General features: G+C 42.2%; 2 protein-coding genes across 2 annotated transcripts; one reads left to right on the top strand and one right to left on the bottom strand.

Annotated features, from left to right (window-relative positions):
- Nucleotides 1-252: 252 nt before the first annotated feature.
- si:dkey-30c15.13 (uncharacterized protein LOC558731 homolog) lies at nucleotides 253-2,549 on the top strand. Its single transcript, XM_055940136.1, has 7 exons — nucleotides 253-423; nucleotides 642-803; nucleotides 1,014-1,124; nucleotides 1,373-1,429; nucleotides 1,716-1,826; nucleotides 1,919-2,065; nucleotides 2,258-2,549. The coding sequence occupies exons 2-7, from the start codon at nucleotides 642-644 to the stop codon at nucleotides 2,312-2,314; spliced, it is 645 nt and encodes a 214-aa protein (XP_055796111.1). The 5' UTR covers nucleotides 253-423; the 3' UTR covers nucleotides 2,315-2,549.
- A 2,015-nt stretch (nucleotides 2,550-4,564) lies between these two features.
- Nucleotides 4,565-22,353, bottom strand: LOC129867016 (NACHT, LRR and PYD domains-containing protein 12-like). The gene is made up of 17 exons (XM_055940115.1): nucleotides 21,989-22,353; nucleotides 21,754-21,798; nucleotides 20,656-20,904; nucleotides 20,276-20,326; nucleotides 18,332-20,123; nucleotides 17,950-18,123; nucleotides 17,621-17,794; nucleotides 17,360-17,533; nucleotides 16,865-17,041; nucleotides 16,546-16,719; nucleotides 16,254-16,427; nucleotides 9,540-9,713; nucleotides 9,283-9,453; nucleotides 8,982-9,155; nucleotides 8,627-8,800; nucleotides 8,351-8,521; nucleotides 4,565-8,081 (listed from the first exon to the last, which is right to left on the bottom strand). The coding sequence occupies exons 2-17, from the start codon at nucleotides 21,782-21,784 to the stop codon at nucleotides 8,066-8,068; spliced, it is 4,050 nt and encodes a 1,349-aa protein (XP_055796090.1). The 5' UTR covers nucleotides 21,785-21,798; nucleotides 21,989-22,353; the 3' UTR covers nucleotides 4,565-8,065.
- Nucleotides 22,354-27,508: the final 5,155 nt, after the last annotated feature.

The following is a 27,508-nucleotide window of genomic DNA, read 5'->3' as shown; positions in this document are numbered from 1 at the left end:
AAGAAATACCACAAATTAACTTAACTCCACACCCTGGAGCCAGCCCGGTTCCAAAAGGAATGCAGTCAACTTTCACCAGGTGCAAAACGCGCCCAACCGGGCGCTCTGGCCAGATTAGTCAGATCCCCTCATTGATCAAGTCTCTCTCTCTCTCTGGCCAATCAGAACACATTATCCCTTCCTTAGAGGTGGGCCATATCAGCCTGGAAGTAAACTATGCTTCAGGTGAACTTTGACCGTGTCAGTCTGGGGTGGTGAGGGCGAAAGAGTGAGACGCTGTGAATGACTGACCAACACTAAGCCTATATGATTTCAGGTCCCTATCTTTTTTCCCTCTATGAGGTTTAGAAGGCTGATTCTATTCTTTGTGGATATGAAAGTTGTTCATGAGGAAGCCAGGCTGTGGACCCATTGCTGCTGAAGGTAAGATAGAGAGAGAAAGGCTGTGATCAGTGTGTGTGTGTGTGTGTGTGTGGGTGTGTGTATGTGAATGTGTGTTTGTGTGTGTGTGTAGCCTTATATGCCCATTAGATGAGATACGTTTTCCTAATATCTTCAGCTGTAGCTATTACATCATCATACAGCGACATGTCTCTTACATCATCAGACTGCAACATGTTTTTGTTGTCTGCCTTTCTCAGATGACTCAGAACATGTTCCAAGAAGGGCTGTACCATGTTTTTTTTAAGGACCGCACCGCGAGCCACCCACTCACTGTAACCACCAATAAGGAAGAATTTAAAGATGTGCGGATTGGACGCTGGTTTGGGACAGTCGTTAACACCCGCCTCCTTGTCACTGGGGTGAGATGAGGAAAACAAAAAACAACTCTGTGGTTCCTAATCAGTGCCCTGTGACCAAATACTGTTATTAATCAGTTATAATTTTACCATGTAGTTTTGTAAATACGTTACCATTTCCTGTGGAATAAAGTGTTACCCAAAACCGTCACTCTAGAGTACTTCTCCTGTCTCTCTCTCTGCCGCATCCCCCTCTCTCTCTGTCACTCTAAGGTTTTGCAGGTCTTTGGTGCCCTGGCCTCCATCCTAACCACAGTAACCTACGCCTGCGTGAGCTTCAACTGTTCCGTCTCCTTGACTACACCAGTTTGGTCCGGCCTGTTTGTGAGTCCTCGCTTTTCACTGTCTTATGCAAGACTGTGTTAGCCCACTGAGATAATGCCTAAGCATCCCCGGTTGACACTGTCTATGTTGTCACTACCTGTTTCAAAATGTTTTTCCCATGATGTGCCCACTGAACATGACCCTGGTATAGATGATGTCAGTAAGCATTTCACTGTAAGGTCTACACCTGTTGTATTCGGCGCACGTGACACATTTTTCACTAAGCTGGTTATTGTGTGATGTTACAGTATCTGGCCACTGGAGGGCTGGCAATGGAAGTTCAGAGGAAACCCAACAAACTCAATGTGAGTATATATGTTGTATTTATTTTGTATTTAACCTTTATTTAACTAGGCATATATCACACAAGAGCTTTATTCAATGAGTGATCTGATTAATCAAAAAATGTATGATGTACTTTTTGAATTCCTTATCCCAATTTGAAGTCTCACCCTAGTGAATCTTTTGTGTTGTTCGCCACTGTTAGTAGTGAGTCGCTAAATTCGTTGCTTCTGTGATTGTGAAGTATTTCACCGTTTTTTATTTTAAGTTAAGTTGTTATGCTCACTGTTCTGTTAATGTGTTGAACAGGTGACCACACTGATAGGCCTGAACATCTTCAGCCTACTGCTGGGGTGCTGTGCTCTGCTGGCCTACAGCCTCATCACTACACAGGCTAAAGCACTCTACACAGACCAACAGGTGTGTTGTACTGTCTGTGTATGTGTGTGTATGTATGTGCGTGTGTCTCTCGCTCTGTGTGTAACCCCCTCCTTTCTTTGTCTCTCTCTCAGCGTGCGGGTGTGTACATAGCGAAGGGCAGCTCTATCATGTTCACAGTACAGTGTCTGCTGGCCTCTGTCTACACTCTCTTCCTGTCCTGGAGAGGTCTACGACGGTACAGCGGCCCCCACACTCAGACCTATAACCTTCTAGCACAGGCAAGATCAAATGCACGCAAATGAAAGCACTCACACACACAGCAGCATATATACATATACAAACACTAGCACATACGCATGGATGCACATATGCACCTGGCCGAATACACACTCACACAATCAAATACATATTGGCATGGTCACATGTTTAGCTGCACTGGACATACTAAACAAACAGTCTCTTTTTCACAGGGCCCGGATGAGGACACTAATGAGGCTCTAATGGAAACAGGAGAATTCAGCCTTTAAACCAGCAGACCTATGAGTGTGTGTGTGTGTGTGTGTGTGTGTGTGTGTGTGTGTGTGTGTGTGTGTGTGTGTGTGTGTGTGTGTGTGTGTGTGTGTGTGTGTGTGTGCACATGTGTGTATGACACACTATCTTAAGACATTCATTTGATGAGGATGTCAAAGAATATGCAAAATGATGTACCATACTAACATTGTATTTTATTCCTATGACATAAAATAGAACATCGACAATCAATCCCATTTTGTCTAAGTCACTGAACTTCAACAAGACCAATTGAATTGTAAATGTGTACACATCTATCCAGGAAAAAGATAGTCTATATAAAGTACCAGTCAAAAATTTGGATGCACCTACTTATTGAAGGGAGAGAGAATACAGTAGACGGCACGCGTCAAACGTTTGATTTATGACTCTATGTCCGGATGATTTGTGCATGCCCATATTTGGGCATCCGGTCAGGACATCCTGGCGGGAAGTTATCACGTGCTCTAGGGAGTGCCCATATTTAGGCATCCGGTCAGGACATCCTGGTGGGAAGTTATGTGGTTATGCCCATATAAGGATATCCTGTTCCTGTTGTCACATGTTAGAGTGTGTGTTAATTTATGCATATATTGCATCTCTTCCTTTGAAGTTGTCATGATGATTGATGTGTAGGGACCTCGTTGAACTGGGGGGGATGTGTTTGAACATTTCAAAGAGGATGGCCCCACAGCCCCTATTTTATTGCCCTTAGGGCTGTTGTCTATGAAACAGGAATGTCCGGGGGTATTGTGTGGGGGCAGACGCATTATAAATAAGACCCAGAACAACACAAGTGACCACGATAAACCACTAAAGAAATTAAACATGGATTTCGTGATCAGTGGCAAAGCAGTGATGACCGTAACAACGGAAGCAGGACCCCGGTTGAAACATAGAAAAAGGTGTGAGTATAAAGCAACAATATACGATGCGACAAAAAAGCGGTTTCTAAATGTGTATAGAACCCAAATACTGCCAGCAACTGCGCTGAAAGATCAAGTGATGATGTCTAATGGACAGCAATGGGGTTATCAGTTTGATTACCAGGCCTGTAGAGTGAAACTCTATACTGTAGCCGAAGGAGAAGAAAATACATACCAGACTTTAGGAGTGGACTACGGATATGAAGACTGGCAAGTTTTTTGCAAGGTGGGGTGTCCCGAACTGAGAGTTATCACAAAGGGGTATAGCGTGTTCACGGGCTACGAAACCCGTTGGGAAGGTGCCCTTGACTCCTCAGGAAGAGTATTTCACAGGGTGAAAATACAAAGAAAGAATGGACTTCCATGTGGGTGCGTGGAGTTCTATATCAGCAACGAGGAAACCCGCAACCAAAACATTCATGATGGTGGCCTGACTGGGGATTTTAGGTTGCGCTACTTATTCCTTTTACAAGTTGGGATCGAATGGAATTGAAAATGTTAGAGTTGTTGGAGTCAACAGCGGCAGAGCATTGTTCGGCTAAGGAAGTTCATAATATATACGAATACTGAGGATTATGATTCAAAGGAACCCCAAGAAGGGTCATCCTCAGTAGGGTCAGCCCCCGAAGAAAACTAAGTACGCGGCTGCGTTAACCACACCCTGATACTAAAGGACTGGTTCAACAATAAAAGGGGTGACCATAAAGCCTCCGGTTCTTCATTTCAGCATATACCATGGATATTCATACAACATACCACGACTCCGATACGTCATGGGTGCCAGACCCTAAGGACTCTATGCCTCGCAGCTCACCATTCCACTCCCCCGACACCCCCTACATGTACACAGCCTGAGGATGTGTTTGATGGGGTGGTTAGTACTATTTTAGTGGACACCATCAAGGCCTCTGTAGCCACACTTTTAGACGTGGTAATTGGAGAGTGTATAAGAGAAAAATGCATCGGTTGTGAGATCAATCACCCCAGCCAATGACGTCATCCGTGTTTATACGAACCCCCAAGGTACTACTTCTTCAACCATTTTGAGGAGCTGGTGAAAAGACTTTGGTCCAGCCGGTTTATACCTTCGCTGGTCAGAGCCCTGGAGTCTATGGTCTTGTGTCGTCTATTCCCAGAGTTTACGGGGTAACCGAGGCTTTCGTACATGAACTGAAGGAGGCGATCTACATCCAGGAGAAACTCAAAGAAATCCGAAACACCCTGGTGGACCACAACAGATACAAGGAAGCTGTGGTGGCTGATGTGATGACTTTCTGGCTCAATAAACCGCAAGAGACCGAGTAACAATACATATTTTTATTTAGATGTAAAGCAATGGGTAACTATATGCATACAATGTTAGAGAGAATAAATCATTTGTTTCTTTTGAGAGAACTTACAAATGTTATGCAGCAAATTATTTAAAATAAAGTGAACAATGTATCGTTCTCCACAACACACAATACCTGGGTTAATGCAGAGCAAATCATGAATCATGTACGACATACGGGCGAGAGCCTACAATGGACACAACTGGTATCCCGTCTTGTGGATGATTCTGAAGAACGAGAAACAACATTGTCTAAGATTTTACTTTATTTGTTTGAAACACCGTTTAATTGTAACATGTATCATATTTGTTGTTTATATACTTATATAGCGGATGAGTGTGTTTTAAAAATTCAGCGACACAAGCCTGTAAATCTAAACCAAATATACAGGGTGTTGCATGCTTGGATCGTTCAGAAAACGGGGACTGGTATCCTGCTACGAATCCTGAATTGTCTGTATACGTAATACTTGATGTTTGCAAAAATAAAACATCTAAATGAAAATGAAATGTTGTCGTTATTTGAAAGGGGCTCATTAACGTTATTGTACCTCAGGGAGGCAAGAAGGATGTAGATCAAGAGTATTTCCATATTGTTCAGGGTTAGGAGTTTGTTCAACTCTGAGACGATCCTGTTGACGGTTCTATAGAACCCTTTTTTAATCTTTATAAGTTTCGGAGGTTCCGATATCCTTTTGCAAATAAAAATCACGGTCCTTATCCTTGATATTATACCAACTATGGGGGTATGTAATCTCGCTGAGACCTACTTCCCAGGCCTCTGATAACTCTATAGGCTTTGGAAAATTGGTTGTATAATTCGAACTTTGGTTATTCCTATATATACAGTATATGTGCAGACGCATTACTGGGGAGAGTCAGGTAGAATCCGTTGTGTTCCATGATGCACTCCTGTGTACACTCGAATGATGTTGTATTTATCATGCATGAGGGTTTAAGTTAACCCCCGATGCCTCCGGCACATCGTGCTCTAATACCCAACTGTTGAACTTTTGGGGCCAGTTTTTCCAACGGACCAACACCCATTTTTTACCCTTTTCTCTCTTCTGATCTAGAATCTCCTCCACGTGAAAGACTTTGTCTTTACCCAACTGGACCTTCTGTAATTCCTTCTCATAAAAAGATACCTCTATAAGCTCCCCGTCATAATCTTTTAACTTGTAGACAGGGGATATGCGCGGTAGACATTCAGTAACGATGAACACCTCATCGCTGTAACCTTGCTCATATTTTTTGTCAAAAACACCCCTCAACTTGGATATACGCACCAAGTCCCCCACTATGAATTTTAAATTTAAAAAAAATCTTACGGCGAAGGGGGAACAAACTATACAGAAAAAAATGGACTTGAAAAGAGTTTTCAGAAGAGACCTCAGAGGGCTTCATCCGTATACTCTTATGGTAGCTGTAGTTGTACCCCTTTACTAAATCTTGAACTATATCGATATATCTATGCGTGTTGTGAGCTGTAAAATATTTCCACATCCGCTCCTTCAGAGTTCTGTTAAAACGTTTAACAACTGAAGCTTTCAAATCCGAGCCTGTAGCAAAATGTACTATATTGTGCTTCTTCATGAGTTTCTGAAAATTATTATAAAAAAAAAATTCCGCCGTCAGTCTGCACTTTCTTGGGGGCTCCTCCTTCCTTCAAGATAGAGTCAAAGGCCCGGGTCACCTCTGCCCCACTCTTATTTTTTAAGACCCTTACAAATGCTATTTTAGAGAAAATATCTATAACCGTTAGCATGTAGCGATTTCCATCATTTTTATCTGCAAGGGCCTGCATGTCACATAGATCCGCCTGAAACTGGGACATGGGATGAGTAGATAAAACTCTATTTCTTGGAAATTGTTTTCGCACAGGTTTATGCAGAGTGTAAGCATCCTGCTCTGCTAACCATTCATTCACTTGAGCAGCGCCTAACCTGTTATCTGTTTCTTCGGCTATAGCTCTCTCTAAACGCTCCTTACCCCCATAAGACCCTGGGTTAGAGGGGGTATAATAAATGTTTTTCAACATCTGCTCTGACAACTATCTGGTCCTCAACAACACCTTGGTGCATTTACGTCTCAAAGTGACCAAAAGAGATGGTACTAATATTGCAAACGATGCCAAAGTGAGTCTCATTAATTACCCCTTGGCCACCATCTTCTCCCAAGTGGATGTGACTTTGGGTGAACGCCTAATCAGTCAAAGCAGCGCCACATACCCTTATAGGGCGATCATGGAGTGTTTACTCAACTACTCCGAAGACACTCTCAAGACACAATTCAGCGCCGGGCTGTTTAGCAAGGATACTGCAGGAGTCTCTATGGAATCAATAGACCCTTCCACCGGTGCAAACAAAGGACTGGAGGCACGTGCTCGCTACTGTGCCGAATCTCGAGAGTTTCATCTGCTAGGGCCGATACACTGACATTTTCTTTCAAGAACGTTTACTCTTAAATTCAGTTGATTTAAAAGTAAAATTAACCAGGGCCAAGGATGAGTTTTGCCTGAGGTCTGCCCAAGACGGTGACTTTAGTTTAAAAGAGTTGGGGGCAACGCTTTTTATTAAAAAAGTGTCTGTATCTCCAGCAGTTCGTCTGGGTCACTCACAGGCTTTGATGAAAGGAAATGCCCTTTACCCTCTCCAAAGAATTACCATGAAAACCTTTAGCATACCTGTGGGCAGTAGAATCTGCAGTCAAGAAAACCTTTTTATAGGCCCTGTACCCCGCTAAATGGTTATAGGTTTGGTTGATCACGCCTGTAATACAGGCAGCTTACATAAAAACCCATTTAATTTTCAACACTTCAATGCATGTAGCTCTCTGTCAGGACGGACGTCAGGTCCCTGCTAAGGCTTTCCAACCGCAATTTAATAACATCATACGGTATCTGTGCGAGAACTTTACAATCTATTCCTGGCATCTAAAAGATCTCTCTTTACCTATTGACAGAAATGATTTTGCAGAGGGTTACACATTGTTTGCTTTCAATTTATCACCTGATGATGACACCTCAGGAAATCTGTCTGTGGTGTCCCAAGGTCACCGCAGGCTGGAAATGCGTTTCCGTACACCTTAAGCCTGTACAGTTAGCATGATTGTTTATGCTCTGATTCAATATAATGTTATAATGCTCTGATTCAAAAAACCCTTGAATGAGTAGGTGTGTCCAAACTTGACTGGTATGGTATTTTTCAAAGATCAGTACTGTACTGCATACACATGCATTACATTTCTAAAGTAGATGTTGAGCGTCTTCCAAATTATAAAGCTTAATCAAAAAATGTATTAACGTCACTTGTTTGTAATGTTACGCTGCATCTGTTTGGTCTATTAGGTCTACACATAGCATGTTTTCAGTTCAGTGGTTTCAAGAACGGTTGAGAACTGCGTCCACGTCACTTCTTGACGGTCTCTTCAGAATGCGGCTGGTTTCTCTGTCCTGTATGAAGATGGCTGTTTCACATTGGGACCAATCTAAAAGAGAAGATTTTGCAGAACAATAATAATGAGTCGTATGTACAGAGGAGAGCGAAATACAGGATCATCAGAAAGAAACATACGGTGTGATAAAGAGTGCAACACAAGATCTTTATACCTTAATAGTGGCACAGTAAAATTATATTTGTTTTCAGCCACCTTGCATTTTCAATGAAACTCAATGACTTGCAATATTAACAAACACAAACACATCTTGAATGACATTTGTGATACTCTTGACACTATACCACAACTATACCACTCACCCCACTTTCTCTAGTTTACAGTGTGGATCCTTCTGCAGTGCTTTGAGCAAGGCTTTTCCACGCCCATACCTGTTCTGGTTCAGATCGAGCTCTGTCAGGTGGAAGGGGTTAGAGCTTAAAGCTGAGGCCAGAGCAACACAACCATCCTCTTTGAACTTACAGTTTGCTACCCTACAGGAAGAGAATACAGTTATTCCATGTCAGATCAAAAATGATTGTATAAAACTTTTCAGTACAAAGCCCACATCTGCTTTTGGCTAAGCCATGTAAACCTACTTCAGTGTCTCCAGTTTACACTGTGTTTTCTTCAGTCCAGCTGAGAGTAGATGTACTCCTGAATCATATAGGTTATTGTCACTCAGGTTCAGGTTTTTCAGACTACAGGAGTTTGAGCTGAGAGCAGTGGCCAGTGCAGCACAGCAATTCTCGGTGAGGTTACAGTTATCCAGACTGGAGGGAAAACAAAGAACACTGAAACTTAGGATGCAAACTGTAATATGACAGGAATTACTTTCTATTACTTTCTATATAATACATCTATAACCATACCGTTAACTAAATCAAACCCACAACATGGAATAAGCTAATTGCAGTGATTGTAATGTCACAAAAGTTTTTCATGATTAATTACGTCAAAATCTCCAGTTTACAACAGGGATCCACTAGCACAGCAAAGAGCAGATTCATTCCTGGGTCTCCTGGAGAATTGGAACTCAGGTCCAGATCTTTCAGGTGAGAGGGATTTAACCTCAACGCTGTGGCCAGAGAAGCACAGCCTTCTTCTTTCATACCACAATTACAGAGCCTGCAGAGGATGAAAGTAATTCACTTAGACATTTCTGTAATTCAATTCAAAGGTTGACAAAATCTAAAATAAGACAAATAATTGGTGACTTTAAAATCAATAAAAATAGTTAAATTAAATCCAATACCTCAGGATCATCAGTTTACCGTGAGGATTGCCCAATCCTGCAGAGAGCATCGTCACTCCTGAATTCCCCAGATAATTGTGACTCAGGTCCAGCTCTCTCAGACTTGAAGTTGAGCTGAGTGCTGCTGCCATTGCCTCACAGCATTCCCAACTCAGTTTACAACAAAACAGGCTGGTAAAAATGTCAACAGATAATGAGAAAAATAATTTTCTCTTAACCACAGTAATTAGTTAAACACTGCCGATTATAAAACTCACCTCAGTTTCTCCAGTTTACAGCATGGATCCTTCATTCCAGCACAGAGCAGCTTCACTCCTGAGTCTCCTCCGTAATTCCTGGTCAGGTCCAGCTCTCTCAGATGCGATGGGTTTGATTTCAGGGCTGAAGCCAGAGAAACAAATGCTTCCTCTGAAATGTAACAGTCTGTAAGCCTGCAGAGAGAAATATAATGTTATAACCATAAAGGTGTGGCTGCATTGCTGAATTCTCTGGAATGCTCTTCCCGATAGCTAAACGAGCATCTGTGCATGTGCCAGATTCTCTATACACAGATTAAAATAAAATACAATTGTATTTGTCACATAAGCCGAATACAACAGATGTAGACCTTACAGTGAAATGCTTACTTACAAGCCCTTAAAAACCTCTCTGGGATAGCGGGACGGTAGCGTCCCACTTGGCCAAAAGCCAGGGAAAATGTAGAGCGCCAAATTCAAAAAAATTATATAAAATCAAACGTTCATTAAATCACACATGTAAGATACCAAATTAAAGCTACACTCGTTGTGAATCCAGCCAACGTGTCAGATTTCAAAAAGGCTTTTCGGCGAAAGCATAAGATGCTATTATCTGATGATAGCACAATGTCAACAAAGAGAGTGTAGCATATTTCAACCCTGCCGGCACTACTCAAAACGCAGATATAAAATATAAAACATGCATTACCTTTGACGAGATTCTTTTGTTGGCACTCCAATATGTCCCATAAACATCACGAATGGTCCTTTTGTTTGATTAATTCCGTGCATATATATGTAACAGTATAATTTTAAACCGTCCCCTCGCCCCAACACGGGCGCGAACCAGGGACCCTCTGCACACATCAACAACTGACACCCACGAAGCATTGTTACCCATCGCTCCACAAAAGCCGCGGCAGAGCAAGGTGCAACACTACTTCTAGGTTTCAGAGCAAGTGACGTAACTGATTGAAACGCTAGTAACGCGTACCCGCTAACTAGCTAGCCATTTCACATCCGTTACATATATCCAAATTGTCCATTTATTTGGCGCGGTGCGCAGTTGATCCAGAAAGAAACAGCTTCCAATTTGCGCAAAGTCACTACAAAATATCTCAAAAATTACCTCTAAACTTTGCCAAAACATTTCAAAGTACTTTTGTAATACAACTTAAGGTATTTGTAAACGTTAATAATCGATCAAATTGAAGACGGGTCTATCTGTTTTCAATACAGGAGATCAACAAACTAACGCTACTTTTTTTAGTCGTGCGCAACTCTCAAACAGTACACATGACGTTACACTGCTTCCTGATGGCCTTCTTCTTCATTGCACAAATGAATAACCTCAACCTATTTCCTAAGACTGGTGACATCCAGTGGAAGCAGTTGGAACTGAGAACATAGTGATTAGAAATCTGGCTTCCAGATTATTAGCTGTTATGGAGCCTTTTGGAATTAGACTTGTCGCTCCGGTGCCAGTTGTCGTTCGGTAGCAGAGAGAACAGTCCATGACTTGGGTGACTGGAGTCTTTGACCATTTTTTGGGCCTTCCTCTGACACCGCCTAGTATACAGGTCCTGGATGGCAGGAAGCTTGGCCCCAATGATGTACTGGGCCATATGCAATGCCCTTTGTAGCACCTTACGGTCAGACACTGAGCAGTTGCTATACCAGGCGGTGATGCAACCGGTCAGAATACTCGATGGTGCAGCTGTAGAACTTTTTGAGGATCTGGGGACCCATGTCAAATCTTTTCAGTCTCCTGAGGGGGAAAAGGCATGTTGTGGACACCAAGGAACTTGAAACCCTTGACCCGCTCCACTACAGCTCCGTCGCTGTGAATGGGGGCGTGTTCAGCCGTACTTTTCCTGTAGTCCACGATCAGCTCCATTGTTGTCCTGGCACCACGCTGCCAGGTCTCTTTCCTCCTCCCTATAGGCTGTCTCATCATTGTCGGTGATCAGGTCTACCACTGTTGTGTTGTCAGCGAACTTAATGATGGTGGTGGAGTCATGCTTGACCACGCAGTTGTGGATGAACAGGGAGTTCAGGAGTGTACTAAGGATGCACGCCTGAGGGGATGATGGTGTTGATGTGAGTCATGACCAGCCTTTCAAAGCACTTCATGGCTACCCACGTGAGTGCTACGGGGCGGTAGTCATTTAGGCAGGCTACCTTCGCTTTCTTGGGCACAGGGACTATGCTGGTCTGCTTGAAAAATGTACAGTTGAAGTCGGAAGTTTACATACACTTAGGTTGGAGTCATTAAAACTTGTTTTTCAACCACTCCACAAATTTCTTGTTAACAAACTGTAGTTTTGACAAGTGGGATAGGACATCTACTTTGTGCATGACACAAGTCATTTTCCCAACAATTGTTTAAAGAAAGATTATTTCACTGTATCACAATTCCAGTGGGTCAGAAGTTTACATACACTAAGTTGACTGTGTTTTAAACAGCTTGGAAAATTCCATAAAATTATGTCATTGCTTTAGAACTTCTGATAGGCTAATTGATGTCATTTGACTCAATTGGAGGTGTACCTGTGGATGTATTTGTAAGGGGTGCGTACTGGCGGCAGAGAAGTCAGATGCAGGAGAGCAAAAATGGTGTTTCCAATGGCGCAGTGTAATAACAAAAACCCAGCGGAAAACAGAACAATCAATAAATGGGTAAATAACCCGACATGGGGGGGAACAGAGGGTTAAATACACAACATGTAATTGATGGAATAGGAACTAGGTGTGATGGAAGACAAGACAAAACCAATGGAAAATAAAAAGTGGATCAGCGATGGCTAGAAGGTCGGTGACTTCGACCGCCGAACGCCGCCCGAACAAGGAGCGGGACCAACTTCGGCAGAAGTCGTGACAGTATTTCAAGGCCTAACTTCAAACTCAGTGCCTCTTTGCTTGACATCATGGGAAAATCAAAATAAATCAGCCAAGACCTCAGAAAAAAAGTTGTAGACCTCCACAAGTCTGGTTCATCCTTGGGAGCAATTTCCAAACGCCTGAAGGTACCACGTTCATCTGTACAAACAATAGTTCATAAGTATAAACACCATGCGTCCACGCAGCCGTCATACCGCTCAGGATGTAGACACGTACTGTGGTGCGAAAAGTGCAAATCAATCCCAGAACAGCAAAGGACCTTGTGAAGATGCTGGAGGAAAAAGGAACAAAAGTATCTATATCCACAGTAAAACGAGTCCTATATTGACATAACCTGAAAGGCCGCTCAGCAAGGAAGAAGCCACTGCTCCAAAACCGCCATAAAAAAGCCAGACTACAGTTTGCAACTGCACATGGGGACAAAGGTTGTACTTATTGGAGAAAAGTTCTCTGGTCTGATGAAACAAAAATAGAACTGTTGGCAAAAATGACCATCGTTATGTTTGGAGGAAAAAGGGGGATGCTTGCAAGCCGAAGAACACCATCCCAACCGTGAATCACGGGGGGTGGCAGCATCATGTTGTGGGGGTGCTTTGCTGCAGGAGGGACTGGTGCACTTCACAAAATAGATGGCATCATGTGGCAGGACAATTATGTGGATATATTGAAGAAATATCTCAAGACATCAGTCAGGAAGTTAAAGCTTGATCGCAAATGAGTCTTCGAAACGGACAATGACACCAAGCATACATCCAAAGTTGTGGCAAAGTGGCTTAAGGATAACAAAGTCAAGGTATTGGAGTGGCCATCATAAAGCCCTGACCTCCATCCTATAGAAGATTTTTGCAGAACTGAAAAAGCGTGTGCGAGCAAGGAGGCCTACAAACCTGACTCAGTTACACCAACTCTGTCAGGAGGAATGTGCCAAAATTCACCCAACTTATTGTGGGAAGCTTGTGGAAGGCTCCCCAAAACGTCTGACCCAAGTTAAAAAATGTAAAGGCAATGCTACTAAATACTAGTTGAGTGTATGTAAACTTCTGACTCACTGGGAATGTGATAAAAAAATTAAAGCTGAAATAAATAAATCTCTCTACTATTATTCTGACATTTCCCATTATTAAAATAAAGTGGTGAGCCTAACTGACCTAAGACAGGGATTTTTTACTCTGATTAAATGTCAGGAATTCTGAAAAACTGAGTTTAAATGTATTTGGATAAGGTGAATGTAAACTTCCGACTTCAACTGTAGGTATTACAGACTCAGTCAGGGAGGATGAAAATGTCAGTGAAGACACTTGCCAGTTGGGCTGCGCATGCTCTGAGTAAACGTCTTGGTAATCCGTCTGGGCCTGCAGCCTTGTGAACCTGTTTAAAGGTCTTGCTCACATCGGCTACGGAGAGATTAATCACACAGTCGTCCGGAACAGCTGGTGCTCTCATGCATGCTTCAGTGTTGCTTGGCTCGAAGCGACAATAAAAAGCATTTAGCCCGTCTGTAAGGCTCAAGTCACTGGGCAGCTCGCGGGCTGCGTTTTCGTCTGTAGTCTGTAATAGTTTGCAAGCCCTACCACATCCGAAGAGCGTCAGATCCGGTGAGTAGGATTAAATCTTACTCCTGTGTTGACGCTTTGCCTGTTTGATGGTTCGTCTGAGGGCATAGCGGGATTTCTTATAAGCGTCCGGATTAGTGTTCCGCTCCTTGAAAGCGGCAGCTCTAGCCTTTAGCTCGGTGTGGATGTTGCCTGTAATCCATGGTTGGGATACGTTGGGATACGTACGTACGTTCACTGTGGGGACGACATCGTCGATGCACTTATGGATGAAGCGGTGGTGGTATACCAATGTCATTGGATGAATCCTGGAACATATTCCAGTCTGTGCTAGCAAAACAGTCCTGTAGTGAAGCATCCGCTTCATCTGACCAATTCCGTATTGAGCGAGTCACTGGTCCTTCCTGCTTTAGTTTTTGCTTGTAAGCTGGAAACAGGAGAATATATTTATGGTCAGATTTGCCAAATGGAGGGCGAGGATGAGCTGTGTATGCGTCTCTGTGTGTGGAGTAAAGATGGTCTAGAGTTTTTTCTCCTCTGGTTGCACATGTGACATGCTGGTAGAAATTAGGTAAAAAGGATTTATGTTTGCCTGCATTAAAGTCCCCGGCCACTAGGAGTGCCACTTCTGGATGAACATTTTCTTGTTTGCTTATGGCCTTATACAGCTTGTTGAGTGTGGTCTTAGTTCCAGCATTGGTTTGTGGTGGTAAATAGACAGCTATGAAAAATATAGATGAAAACTCTCTTGGTAGATAGTGTGGTCTACAACTTAACATGAGGTACTCTTTCTCAAGCCAGCAATACCTCGAGACTTCTGTTATTGGAAATTTTTATTGTATGTGTCCATATTACTGAGTATGTGACTAACCTTGTGAAACTGTCCTATTATAATCTCCTGTTCTTCTGAGTATAACTCTAGGTTGCAAACCAGCTTGCTCCTATGTCCTTGTATAGATAAAAGTAGAACTGAATGTTCACCCAAGAACAGGAAACTGTAAAGAAACTTCCACCATAATTTGCAAATGAATTCATTAAAAATCCTACAATGTGATTTTCTGGATTTTTTTCTCTCATTTTGTCTGTCATAGTTGAAGTGTACCTATGATGAAAATTACAGGCCTCTCTCATCTTTTTAAGTGGGAGAACTTGCACAATTGGTGGCTGACTAAATACTATTTTGCCCCACTGTATGTGCTTATCACCCAATGCTTCGGAATTCAGACTGTCTGCACTGCACAGTGCAACTATGTTATTCTCCTGAGCTCAGAAAAATAAAGAATCTTAGTTTGACTTGGACTACAGCAAATCCTTATTTTATAATATCCACCACACTTCCTTAATATTAGACATTGAGCACCAGCTGTTATTGACAAATAAACACACAACAGCTACGTTATGTCTTGAGGATGCACGGAAAACCCAGCCAACTGCATATTATCCGTGTCGTCATTCAGCCACGACTCGGTGAAACACAAGATATTACAGTTTAATGTCCCGTTGGTAGGATAGTCTCGAAAGGAGCTCATCCAGTTTATTTTCCAGTGATTGCACGTTGGCCAATAGAATGGCTGGTAGAGACGGGTTACCCACTCGCGGATGAATTCTCATAAGGCACCCCAATCTTCGCCCCCTGTACCTCCGTCTTTTTTTCACATGAATGGCGGGGATTTGGGCCTGGTCTCGGAGAAACAGTATATCCTTCGCGTAGACTCATTAAAGAAAGAAACTTTGTCCAGTTCGAGGTGATTAATCGCTGTTCTGCTTTCCAGAAGCTATTTTGGGTCATAAGAGACGGTAGCAGCAACCTTATGTACAAAATAAGTTAGAAACAATGCGAAATAACACCATAGCACAATTGGTTAAGAGCCCATAAAACAGTGGCCATCCCCTCTGGGGCCATTTTCTTTGGTCAGGCATTTTTTGTCTGGTATAGCCTATAAACTTTGACATGTTGCACAAAAGACATGATCGACATGTTGTACAACAAACTTAATTGTCTGTGGGCTATTACAACCTAAGCACGACACAGACAGGCAGTCTAAATAGCGATTTAATGGTCGTAACACATGCATAGACTCTAATTCGGTTCTTTAGCTCTGGGGAAGATGCTTCCAGTGGTGCTGGACGAGGAGGAACAGGGCAATTAACTTCGGTCGTGCTGCCTTATCCTAATTTTAAACGCATAGCTTAGAGCCACAGACCTTCACAGTTTGACTCTTTCCAAATATAACAAGGAAGTATATGAATGAAACTATTGTTGTAAGTCGTATAACTGTACCTCAGCGTCTTGATTTCACAGTGTGGGTCCTCCAATAAAGCAGAGAGCAGCATCACTCCTGAGTCTCCTAGGAAATTGTTACTCAGGTCCAGCTGTCTCAGGTGTGAGGGGTTTGACCTCAGAGCTGAAACTAGGGAACAGCAACCGTCCCCCAGGACACTACAGAATGACAGCCTGCACAAAGGAAGGGAAGAGGCCTTCACTCCATCTTGATACCAGTGTTGACAGTAACTTTAGCTAAAAATCGAAATCTCGTACCTGTTTAGTTACATATTGTTACAAAAAGACTAACCTCAATTTCAATAGTTCACAACCTGGATGCTCTAGTGCAGCAGAGAGCAGCTTTGCTCCTGTGTCTCCTGCTTTATTGCTGCTCAGGTCCAGCTGTCTCAGGTGTGAAGGGTTGGACTTCAGAGCAGAGGCTAGGGAAGAAAAGCCTTCTTCTGTGACTCCACAGTTTTCAAGCCTTCAGATAAGAGAGGGATATGTTTTTTCTGTTTCAGCTGAGTCTGTACAGTTTGAGTGTCAACCATCAGTATCTCAACTATCTGAAACTCAGATGGTGTCTCCAGGAACAAGATTTAACAACACTATTCTATATCAGCACTTGCCTCAGTGACTCCAGATTACAAAGTGGATTCCCCAGTGCAGCAGAAAGATTGGCCACTCCTGCATCCTGCAGGTTATGATTGTAGCTCAAGTCCAGTTCCCTCAGGTGTGAGGGGTTTGACCTCAGAGCTGAAGCCAGAGAAGCACAGCCTTTCTCTTCGACTTTACAGTTTGACAGCCTGCAGAGAAGTAGAAAAGAGTTTCACTCTTTCAGCATACATACCGAAGAGCTGAGAAGCTACACAAGAATTTGTTTTACTCAAAATGTCTACCACAACCAAGTTCATCGTGTTTAATAGAGTTGGTAACAGAATCGGCCATGTACAGTAATGAATCAGTTCTAATTAATAAAAATTTTAGAAATAAAAAGAGCATCTTAGACTGAGTCATTCATTCTGCTTTGTGAAATATCATCTTCTGGAATTTTTTACAAGAGATTTTTTACAATTTTTACAATTTATGAAATGCAAACGATTAAACATAATGACAATTGTCACCTCAGCCTTTCTAGTTTACAATTGGTGCTCCTCAGTCCAGCAGAGAGCAGCTCCAGCCCAATACTGTGCAGGTCATTGCGACTAAGATCCAACTCTCTCAGACTTGAAGAGTTTGAGCACAGAGCCGAGGCAAGGGCTTCACAACATGTCCCAGTTAAGCTGCAATCAAACAGACTGAAAAAAGAACATTGGTGCTGTATATTTAATCAAATATTACTCTAAAGTTAACAACGTAACCTGTTGAGTGGAGAGAATACTCACCTCAGTGTCTCCAGTTTACAGTATTGAACCTCCAGTGCAGCAGAGAGATGCTTCACTCCTGAATCTCCTGTGTTATTGTAACTCAGATCTAGCTCTCTCAGGTGTGACGGGTTTGACCTCAGAGCTGAAGCCAGAGAAGCACAGCCTTTCTCTTGGACTTTACAGCCTGACAGCCTGCAGATAAGTAGAAAGGGTTTTACTCTTTCAGGACACACAACAAATAGCTGAGAAGTTACAAAATAATTAGTTTTACGAGAAATAATTAATACATTGGATATAGATGTGTTACCTAAATAACAATAATATAATGTAATAGTCATAATACCCACTTCAGTGTTTCCAATTTACAGAGTGGATTGCCCAGTCCAAGACAGAGCAGCTCCACCCCTGAATCAGTCAAGCCATTGTGACTCAGGTCCAGCTTTCTCAAACTTGAGGTACATGATCCGAAAGATAAGGCCAGATTCTCACAACATCTCCAAGTGATATTGCAAGAATTCATCCTTGGGGAAATAAGGAACATTTGAAAATACCACTCAGTGTTTAAGTCCAGTGTTTCTAGAACTTTAGTCCATAGACCAGCCCAGGTTTGTATGTTTTGAATATGTATCTAAATCTGAGAAAGGACTACTTGTCACTTGTTGAATGTTCATGGGAAGAGGGAGAGAGAGATAGAGAGAGCGAGAGAAAGACAGAAAGCAGAGTACTTACAGAGCCGTTTTAGAGGCTTTGATCACTGGCAACAGCCTCATAACGCCTTCGTCTGATCTGACAAATTTATTCAGCTCAAATACATCCAGCTCCTCGTCTGAGGACAACATAACAAAGGCCAGAGCAGACCAATGAGAATATGAGAGTTCAACCTTCGAAACACCTCCTGACTTCAAGTAGATTTGGATTTCCTCCACCAGAGAATTGTCGTTCAGCTCATTCAGACAGTGAAAGAGGTTGATGCACCTCTCTGGAGAGGGATTTTTCCTGATCCTGTCCTTAATGAAGTCGACTGTGCCCTTGTTGCTCTGTGAGCTCCCTCCTGTCTGTGTCAGTAGGCCTCGAAAGAATGTCTGGTTGGACTCCAGTGAAAGGCCGAGAAGGAAGCGGAGGAACAGGTCCAGGTGTCCACTCTCACTCTTTAAGGCCTTATCCACTGCACTCTTGTAGATGTTGTCAGGACGAATTTCTTCATACAAGACAATTCCAGTCGAGGAGGATGGTAGTTGGGGTGTTATAACATCCTCATTGTTGTCTTCAAATGAAAGAAACACATACAAAGCAGCAATGAACTCCTGAAGGCTCAGATGAACAAAGCTGTAGACCACCTCCTGGTACATACACTCTTCTCTTAAGATCTGTGTGAACACTCCTGTGCACAAAGAAGCCTGTCTGATGTCAATGCCAAACTCTTTCAGATCTTTCTCATAGAAGATCAGGTTGCCTTTTTCAAGATGTTCAAAGGCCAGTTTTCCAAGTTTCAGTATGATCTCTTTATCCCAGTGGAGATCTGTGTCAGGGTCTTCATGATACTTCCGCATTGTCTGTATTATCTGAAAGATCAGAAACTGTAAGAACATTTGTGTCAGAGTCTTGGGCAAGTCTCCACTTTCTGCTTTACTCAACAGTTTCTCTAGAACAGTGGCTGAGATCCAACAGAACACTGGTATGTGGCACATGATGTCGAGGCTCCTTGATGACTTTATATGTGCAATGATTCTTTCAGCTAGTTTCTCATCACTGACTGTCTTCTTGAAGTATTTCTCCTTCTGTTCATCCCTAAAACCTCGTACCTCAGTCACCTGGTCAACACACTCAGGAGGGATCCGATTGGTAGCTGCTGGTCGTGAAGTTATCCAGAGAAGAGCAGAAGGAAGCAGATTCCCCTTTATGAGGTTTGTCAGAAGTACATCCACTGTGGTTGACTTTGTGACATTACAGCAGATCTCATTTCTGTTGAAATTCAGAGGAAGTTGACACTCATCCAACCCATCAAAGATAAACAACACTTTGACTTTTTTTAAGTTGGAAAGTCCTGATTCTTTGATGTCGTCGAAAAAATTATGAAGTAGATCAATCAAACTGAGTTTACTTTCCTTCATCAAATTCAGCTCACGAAAAGGAATTGGAAATATTAACTGTATATCCTGATTAGCTTCTCTATCAATCCAGTCCAGAATGAATTTCTGCACTGAGACTGTCTTTCCAATGCCAGCGACTCCCTTTGTGAGCACAGTTCTGATAGTCAGGTCCTGTCCAGGTAAGGGTTTAAAGATGTCGTTGCATTTGATTGGTATCTCTTGTGTCGCTGGTCTCCTTAATACTGCCTCAATTTTCATCACTTCATGTTCTTTGTCGACCTCACCACTTCCACCCTCTGTGATGTAGAGCTCTGTGTAGATCTTGTTGAGGAGTGTAGGACGTCCTTGTGTAGCTATTCCTGGAAATATTCTTTCAAATGTTCTCTTCAGGTACGATTTCAATTCTGTTTGGCACATTTCATTATTCTCATCTGAAAAACAATAACATTGGTGAAGAATGCAATATTATGCAATATTTATTTGTCCGTTTTAAACAATTTTAACACAGGACACAGTTTAATCTTGTAGGAAGCCAGTCAGTAAAGTGTTGATGATGGCGAAGCCAATATTTCACATAATTTACCTTTGTCTTTGGAATTCAGAGTTGTGCTGACATGGACTGCAGAGGGTTCACCTGGCATGAGAGAGCAACAGAACATTAATAGTAACCAATGCCTTCTCATCAGTGTTTTTGTTTTTTGGTGTGGATGTAGAGAGACTCAGCATTGTTTACCATTGCCTGTAGTGTTTTAATTGATGCATAATCAACTGATCCTTTGCATATGGTAACCAGTTAGCCTAAACCTCAGCAATGACATTGCATCTGGGCTGAACTGCGATTGAGGTACTGGCTTTGGTTTAACTCATGGGACAGTGATGAATAGCAAATGTGTAAAAAGCCAAGATATGCCAACTTTATACATTGTATTTCTGCAGCACACAGAGGGAGAGAGATGATCTTACCTAGATCTTGGACTAGTTGAGGTTGTTGTTCCAGTAGAATCCTGTAAAAGGCTGATTTCACCTTTACCCCTCCTGAATTCAGGGCCTCATACAGCAGTCTCATTTGTTCCTGGCTGGTCCTGGTAGCATGGATATTAGAGTACACCTCCTCATGGATCAGGCACCTCTGGAGTAGGTCATCTGCTATGGGCATCACTAAGGTAACCCTCTGAATGAGCTGAGCCCTGTGCTTATCCACAAACTGGGAATCTGGGAGTGATGTTAGATAAGAGAGATGCAAAGTTATCAAGCCAAGTTACCACATCATCTCTGTGAACCTGCTCCTAAGGGGGTAGGACCAGGAGGGAAGCTTTAAAGATGTGAATATCACATGTTCCACAAATATGATTTTGCAAACATCTGTCAACATCTCCGTTTAATAACAGTGTTCATCTTTAGGGACAATCATACAATCATTGCTTTGATTTTGTACAAAACATGATAGCATTTAACTGTATTTACAATGTACAGAAGTATTCTTATAGCTAACCCAAGATAGTTTGTATGGGCTTTTTACAATGTAAATCGTTGTCAGGTTGTGGGGGGGGGGGGGAAGCAGAGAGCCAAGCACCACTCCGAGCTAGCAATATCCTATTGGCACATTTTAACATGTATTTGCATATCTACATCAGGGAACGCCTACTCTCTGTATTAGTTTGTGCGCAAGAACTTGAAACTACCGATGCACTCCTTCTGAATAACATCATTTCTAGAGAGTTTGGCAATTACCCAAGTCTAAAAACCTTAGTGCACTCTGTTCATAACACATTCTAGTTTTGGGAATGGAAAATTGTGTAGCGATCCGATGATTCCTCTATGAGAAAATAAGCAGAAGGTCGTTCTGCATCTTCTCCCTCTACTTTGCCGCTGGACTCCCCCTCTTTTCCAAATAGCGAAAGTGAAAGTGATCTTTTCCCTTTTTCTTTTCCCATATACCATTCTTGGAGAAATGTGATAAAATCATTAAATATTTGGATAAATGTTATGTCCTTTGCCATGAAAATATTTCAGTATAATTTGTGAGTTAAGAGTTGATCACAAAGCCAGTATGTCACATACCATCTGAACTCAAGGCTGCAGACTCAGCCATGCTAGTAGTTTAACCTGGGGAGAGAAAGATACATTTTCTTCATCCTCTTTAGCTGTGCTACCAGGACTATTCAACACGGCTCTCAAGTACTGCAGTCATCTGCAGTTTCACAAAGGCTACTGTGTCAGCATGCATAGCTCAACATTGTTAAAACATAGGAAACTGTCCAAAAGCATTCAGTGTTAAATTAGACTATTTCCTTACCGTAGTCCCAGGATGTGAGATTTGAAAGCTAAATCATGTCTGCCTATGGATATCTCCTCGAACGTAAAACTGTTATGCAATGAAACAGTACATCGTCTGTGACTGTATGCGGGATGGCTAATTATGTAGTGTTTCTTCTTCTCCAGTCATTTGTTTCTGTTGCCCTTCCCTGTTCAGAAGTTCAGATACAGGGTGTGTAAATCGAGATAAAGGCTGACTGCAGAAATGCTGAAGTCAGCCAACCAGTTTTGGAGTATGCCGCAGAAATTACGCAAAGATTTGCCTTCCCCCCTCTTTTGGACATGATCTTACTGTCAGTGAGCTAGCTCACTGTCAAATAAAATACAATTTTATTAGCCACATGCGCCGAATACAACAGCAAAATGCTTACTTACAAGCCCTTAACCAACAATGCAATTCAAGAAATTGACTTAAGAAAATAATTTCCAAATAAACTAAAGTAAAGAAAATAATAACAACACAAGAAAATTACATAACAATAACGAGGCTATATACAGGGGGTACCGGTACCGAGGCAATGTACCTGGGTAAAGGTTAGTCGAGGTAATTTGTAACGTGTGTATATGCTCCTACAAACCAATGAGGAGATTTGAGAGGCAGGACTTGCAGCACGTTGAGCGTCACAAATATAACAAAGTTCGATGCGAGCGGTGTGGTCAACTTGTCAGATGCCGAGCAGTTGCCATACCAGGCGGTGTGCAACCGGTCAGGATGCCCTCGATGGTGCAGCTGTAGAACTCTTTGAGAATCTGGGGACCCATGCCAAATCTTTTCAGTCTCCTGAGGGTGAAAATGTGTTGTTGTGCCCTCTTTACAACTGTCTTGGTGTGTTTGGACCATTATAGTTCATTGGTGATGTGGACACCAAGGAACTTGAAACTCTCGACCTGCTCCACTTCAGCCCCGTCGATGTTAATGGAGACCTGTTCGGACCTTTTTTTCCTGTAGTCCACGATCAGCTCCTTTGTCTTGCTCACATTGTGGGAGAGGTTGTTGGTCTCTGACCTCCTTATAGTCTGTCTCATCGTTGTCGGTAATCAGGCCTACCACTGTTGTGTCGTCAGCATACTTAATGATGGTGTTGTAGTCGTGCTTGCCCACGCAGTCGTGGGTGAACAAGGAGTACAGGAGGGGACTAAGCACGCACCCCGAGGGGCCACTGTGTTTAGGATCAGCATGGCAGATGTGTTGTCGCCTACTCTTACCACCTGGGGGCAGCCCGTCAGGTTGTCCAGGATCCAGTTGCAGAGGGAGGTGTTTAGTCCCAGGGTCCTTAGCTTAGTGATGAGCTTTGTGGGCATTATGGTGTTGAACACTGAGATGTAGTCAATGAACAGCATTCTCACATAAGTGTTTATTTTGTCCAGGTGGGAAAGGGCAGAGTGGAGTGCAATTGAGATTGCGTCATCTGTGGATCTGTTGGAGCGGTATGCGAATTGGAGTGGATGTGTTGATGTGAGTCATGACCAGCCAATCTGACTGTGAATGATTCTGTATTTTGATTGGTTTGTTTCCAAATGTCATTGGGTCCATGATGTGCTGCCAATCTGGAAGTTTCCAAAACTCACAGAAAAGTTTACAGCTTCAGTGTAACGCTCATCGTTGGAATGAGGTGAGGACCAAAGCGCAGCGTGGTAAGTGTTCATCATTATATTTAGTAAACAAAGAACACTAAACAAAATAACAAAGGAGAACGAAACGCAACAGTTCTGTAAGGTGACATCCACTACACAGAAAATAATCACCCACCAAAACACAATGAAAAACAGGCTACCTAAATATGGCTCCCAATCAGAGACAACGACTGACACCTGCCAAACACATAGAAATAGAACCATAGAACAAAACATAGAAAAACAACATAGAATGCCCACCCCAGCTCACGCCCTGACCAAACGAAAATAAAGACATAAAAAAGGAACAGAACGTGACATTCAGTCTAAACTAAGTGTAAGTTTAGGGTTAACAAGATGGACCTACATATGGCCAATGCTATAACCAGTACAATTTTATATGAACTTTTTTAAATGTATTTTTTTTATCAAGCCTAGCCAATGTGATAAGACAACGCGCAACCGGATCAAGACGCTATGAGTGCCTGTTATAAATGTGATCTGTAAACCACGCTCCAGTAGGAGGAGCTAGGTATGTTGACGTTTGAGCAATGGGAAACATACTATTATTGAGACAGGTCTTTCATTTTTCCATGATGGTTCTGTGTAGTTAATTTAGTCTATGACTAAGTAAAATATGTTTGAGTAGCAAACAGGGAAACAACGGATTCCAGACAGTTCTCAATTCTCAATATGTATCTTTTTTTAAACCAAAGCCAGTACCTCAATTGCAGCTCAGCCCAGATGCAATGTCATTGCTGAGGTTGTTTTATTGACCAAGTACAGTACTTGAAATAAATTGTGATTCTTTACACCAATGCAATGCTTACACTATTCCATGAGTAGTGTAAATGGACCATCAGTATGCAGCCATCAGGGGGCTTCATTGACAGGCGGCATGCATCTCAATTGGCACCCTATTCCCAATACATAGTGCACTAATTTTAACCATGGGCTTCGGTCAAAGTAGAACATGATATAGGGAATAGGGTGCCCTTAGGGACACATTGGTCTGCAGATAGTCTGCAGACTGAAGAGTCATGTATTGTTGTGATTGATTAGTTGCATTGCAGTTGTGTGTGGTTTTTTGCCATCAAGCCTCATCTATTCTTGGTATGGAAAAACTGATGACAAAATACTTAAAACTTTAGGAAATCATTTGGGAAAGAAGTCACACTTCCAGTTCGCATGAACTTTTAAGTTACTGTCCAACACAGATACAATGGTCACATCAGACTGTACAAAAGCATACATTCATTCTCAATGTCTTAATTGACATTGAAAGCATAGTCGTCCCTTTATACACCATTTCAATAAGGAAAGAGAAAGTCAGTTTCCCATCCAATATTAAATCATGGCTTAGACAATATCCATGGCTATAGAGGGAACAACCCCCCCCCCCCCCCCCCCCCCCCCCCCTCAGGGGCGTCTCTCTCCCCCACCAGTTTTATGACTTAACATCCGGATCGTAAATACCTGGCAGGAAACTTCCCTTCTGCTCTGTAGTTTTGAGTTAAAAATCCTTTGTGTGTAGCGAAAGACTCTGGCCTTGTAAGGGGTGCGTACCCGGTGGCAGTGTAGTCAGACGCAGGAGAGCAGGAATAGGTAATAGCCGAGCAGTTTAATTACAAAACCAACGGCATAAAGAAAATAACCATCATGGGTAACCAATGTGCACAAGCACTTACAAACAAACAATTCCACACAAAGACATGGGGGGAACAGAGGGTTAAATACACAACACTAAATGAGGGAAATGAGAACCAGGTGTGTAGATAAACAAGACAAAACAAATGGAAAATGAAAAGTGGATCGACGATGGCTAGAAGACCGGCGACGCCGGTGGAAGTCGTAACAGGCCTAAATACTTTAACATCAAAAGATTGGACATTGAAACAATATTTATAACAGAAATAATGTAGGAAATAGTCAGGAGGGACTTAAAGAACAATCATGTCAGATCAGTTATTGTTCTGTGATATCATTATCGACGGTATAACCAAATAACGGTAACTCTACAAATGAATACGTCCCAGTTATCAGATTTACAACTAAATGTTGTGGATCTTATATGATTAAATATGAAACTATTTGTGAGAAGAATAAATGTGATTTTAGCCTTATAAACGAGATAATTGTTTTTCATGTAAAGTTTTACCCAGTCAGTAACCACACTCGCGCGAGCGCAGACATTATTGCAAAAGGATGGAACGCATCTTTTTCTCAGAGTGTTTATAATAGGACTCCTAATGAAATTTACATTAGACCAGACAGTGTGGAGCGGTGGCTACACGGCTGAGAAATTGTTTAAAACTAGAGACCAGTATACGGACGGTAAGCCGGACGTCACACATGGTTTAATACTACTAGACCAGAAAGTGTGGAACTGTGGCTACATGTGTAAAATGGTTAGACTCTACCAGACCAGAAAATGGTAAGACCCTCTGAAACTCAACAAAGAAGAAAACTTGACATGCACCGCCTGCAGCTCTGCATGTAACGTAGTCTAGGAAACTCGATCGAAGACGAGAAAAGTAGAACATTTCCTACCAAATGATGTATCCATTCTATCGGACACTTCCAAAACAAAGGAAACCTACTACAACTACTAAGGACATGGTGACCTCTGGTGGACAGCCAGAGACTTACACAACCAGAGACTTTCTGTTGAACTATTCTTCACAGACTGATAGGGCGATTTCAACAGAGCGAGTCGACAAAGACATACAAGCGTAAATATGTACACTGCATTTCTAGAGCCGAATGAGCGGTTGTTAGGGTGCTAAATATCCATATTTATGATGAGCATATTATTCAACTGTATGTACGATAGTTGAATTCTTTTGTCTCTCCTTCTCAGGCACATTCTATCCCCACCCCTTTTCTTGTGTAACCAGCCGTCATATCGGGTTAGTCCACTAGGGACCTTTCATTGCATTACGTAGTTATTAATGTATAATCTATCCTGTGTGTGTGTTTATGTAATTCTGTGTGATTATTTAGTTAGTTAGTAAATATATAATTAAGACAATTTGTGTATCGCTGAGTCATCACATAAACTAGGGTTCGTGCAGATTTAACGGATAATGCGATGTTCAGAATGAGACTGATATGAGGTAAAAATACATTAAGAAGTGACTGTTATCTATAGATATGAATATATTTAATAAGAGTTTAATTCAGGAGATAGTAACTCGTTAAATATGTTTTCCTGTGGTGCCCCAAGTTACTGAGTTAATTGTTACATGATTAATAAATCACGTAATAAATTAAACATAGTTAATTGACTTGAATAAAACAACAGTCAACACACATTAATGGTAGTCAAGTCACGACACTAGGGTCAGTGACTTGAGGGGGAGACAGAACCAGTGGAGCAACAGGCAGGTTGCAGGTAGGGGGATGCCTCAGCCATGGTCCTAGAGCCTCAGGCAGGGGAGACAGAGAAAGAGATAAGAGGGGGAAGGTGAAAGCATGCGCAAAAGACCTCAGTACACCTCAAGCACTGGCCGAGAATAATAAATATTGTGGCTGTAAACACTCAATAACAATTAACAACACCAGAGTTTTCATGTCCTAAGAACAGAATGACACCATGGATTTACCAGCTTCCTGCAGTAGCCATTCCTCCTACTGCTGTCGACCTCTCTGTCAACACGAGAGTTCTCACTGCAGAGAGAGAGATGGAGAGAGAGAACCTGCCTCTCACCATCCCTCAGCTCATCCTCCCTCCACTGACTGAACAAAAAGGGACACCTTCCAGGTGATGGCGAAAGTGGAGTCGCACTTAATTATTTCTGACTTGTGCACCAATTCATGTTTTTACTTATATGACCAGAGAATGTGAAATGCTTCTCGATATGAGAGAGAGAGAGAGAGAGAGAGA

This window comes from Salvelinus fontinalis, chromosome 12 (assembly GCF_029448725.1).
Source record: "Salvelinus fontinalis isolate EN_2023a chromosome 12, ASM2944872v1, whole genome shotgun sequence".
NCBI lineage: Eukaryota > Metazoa > Chordata > Actinopteri > Salmoniformes > Salmonidae > Salvelinus > Salvelinus fontinalis.
This window is presented reverse-complemented; position numbering and strand designations above follow the sequence as displayed.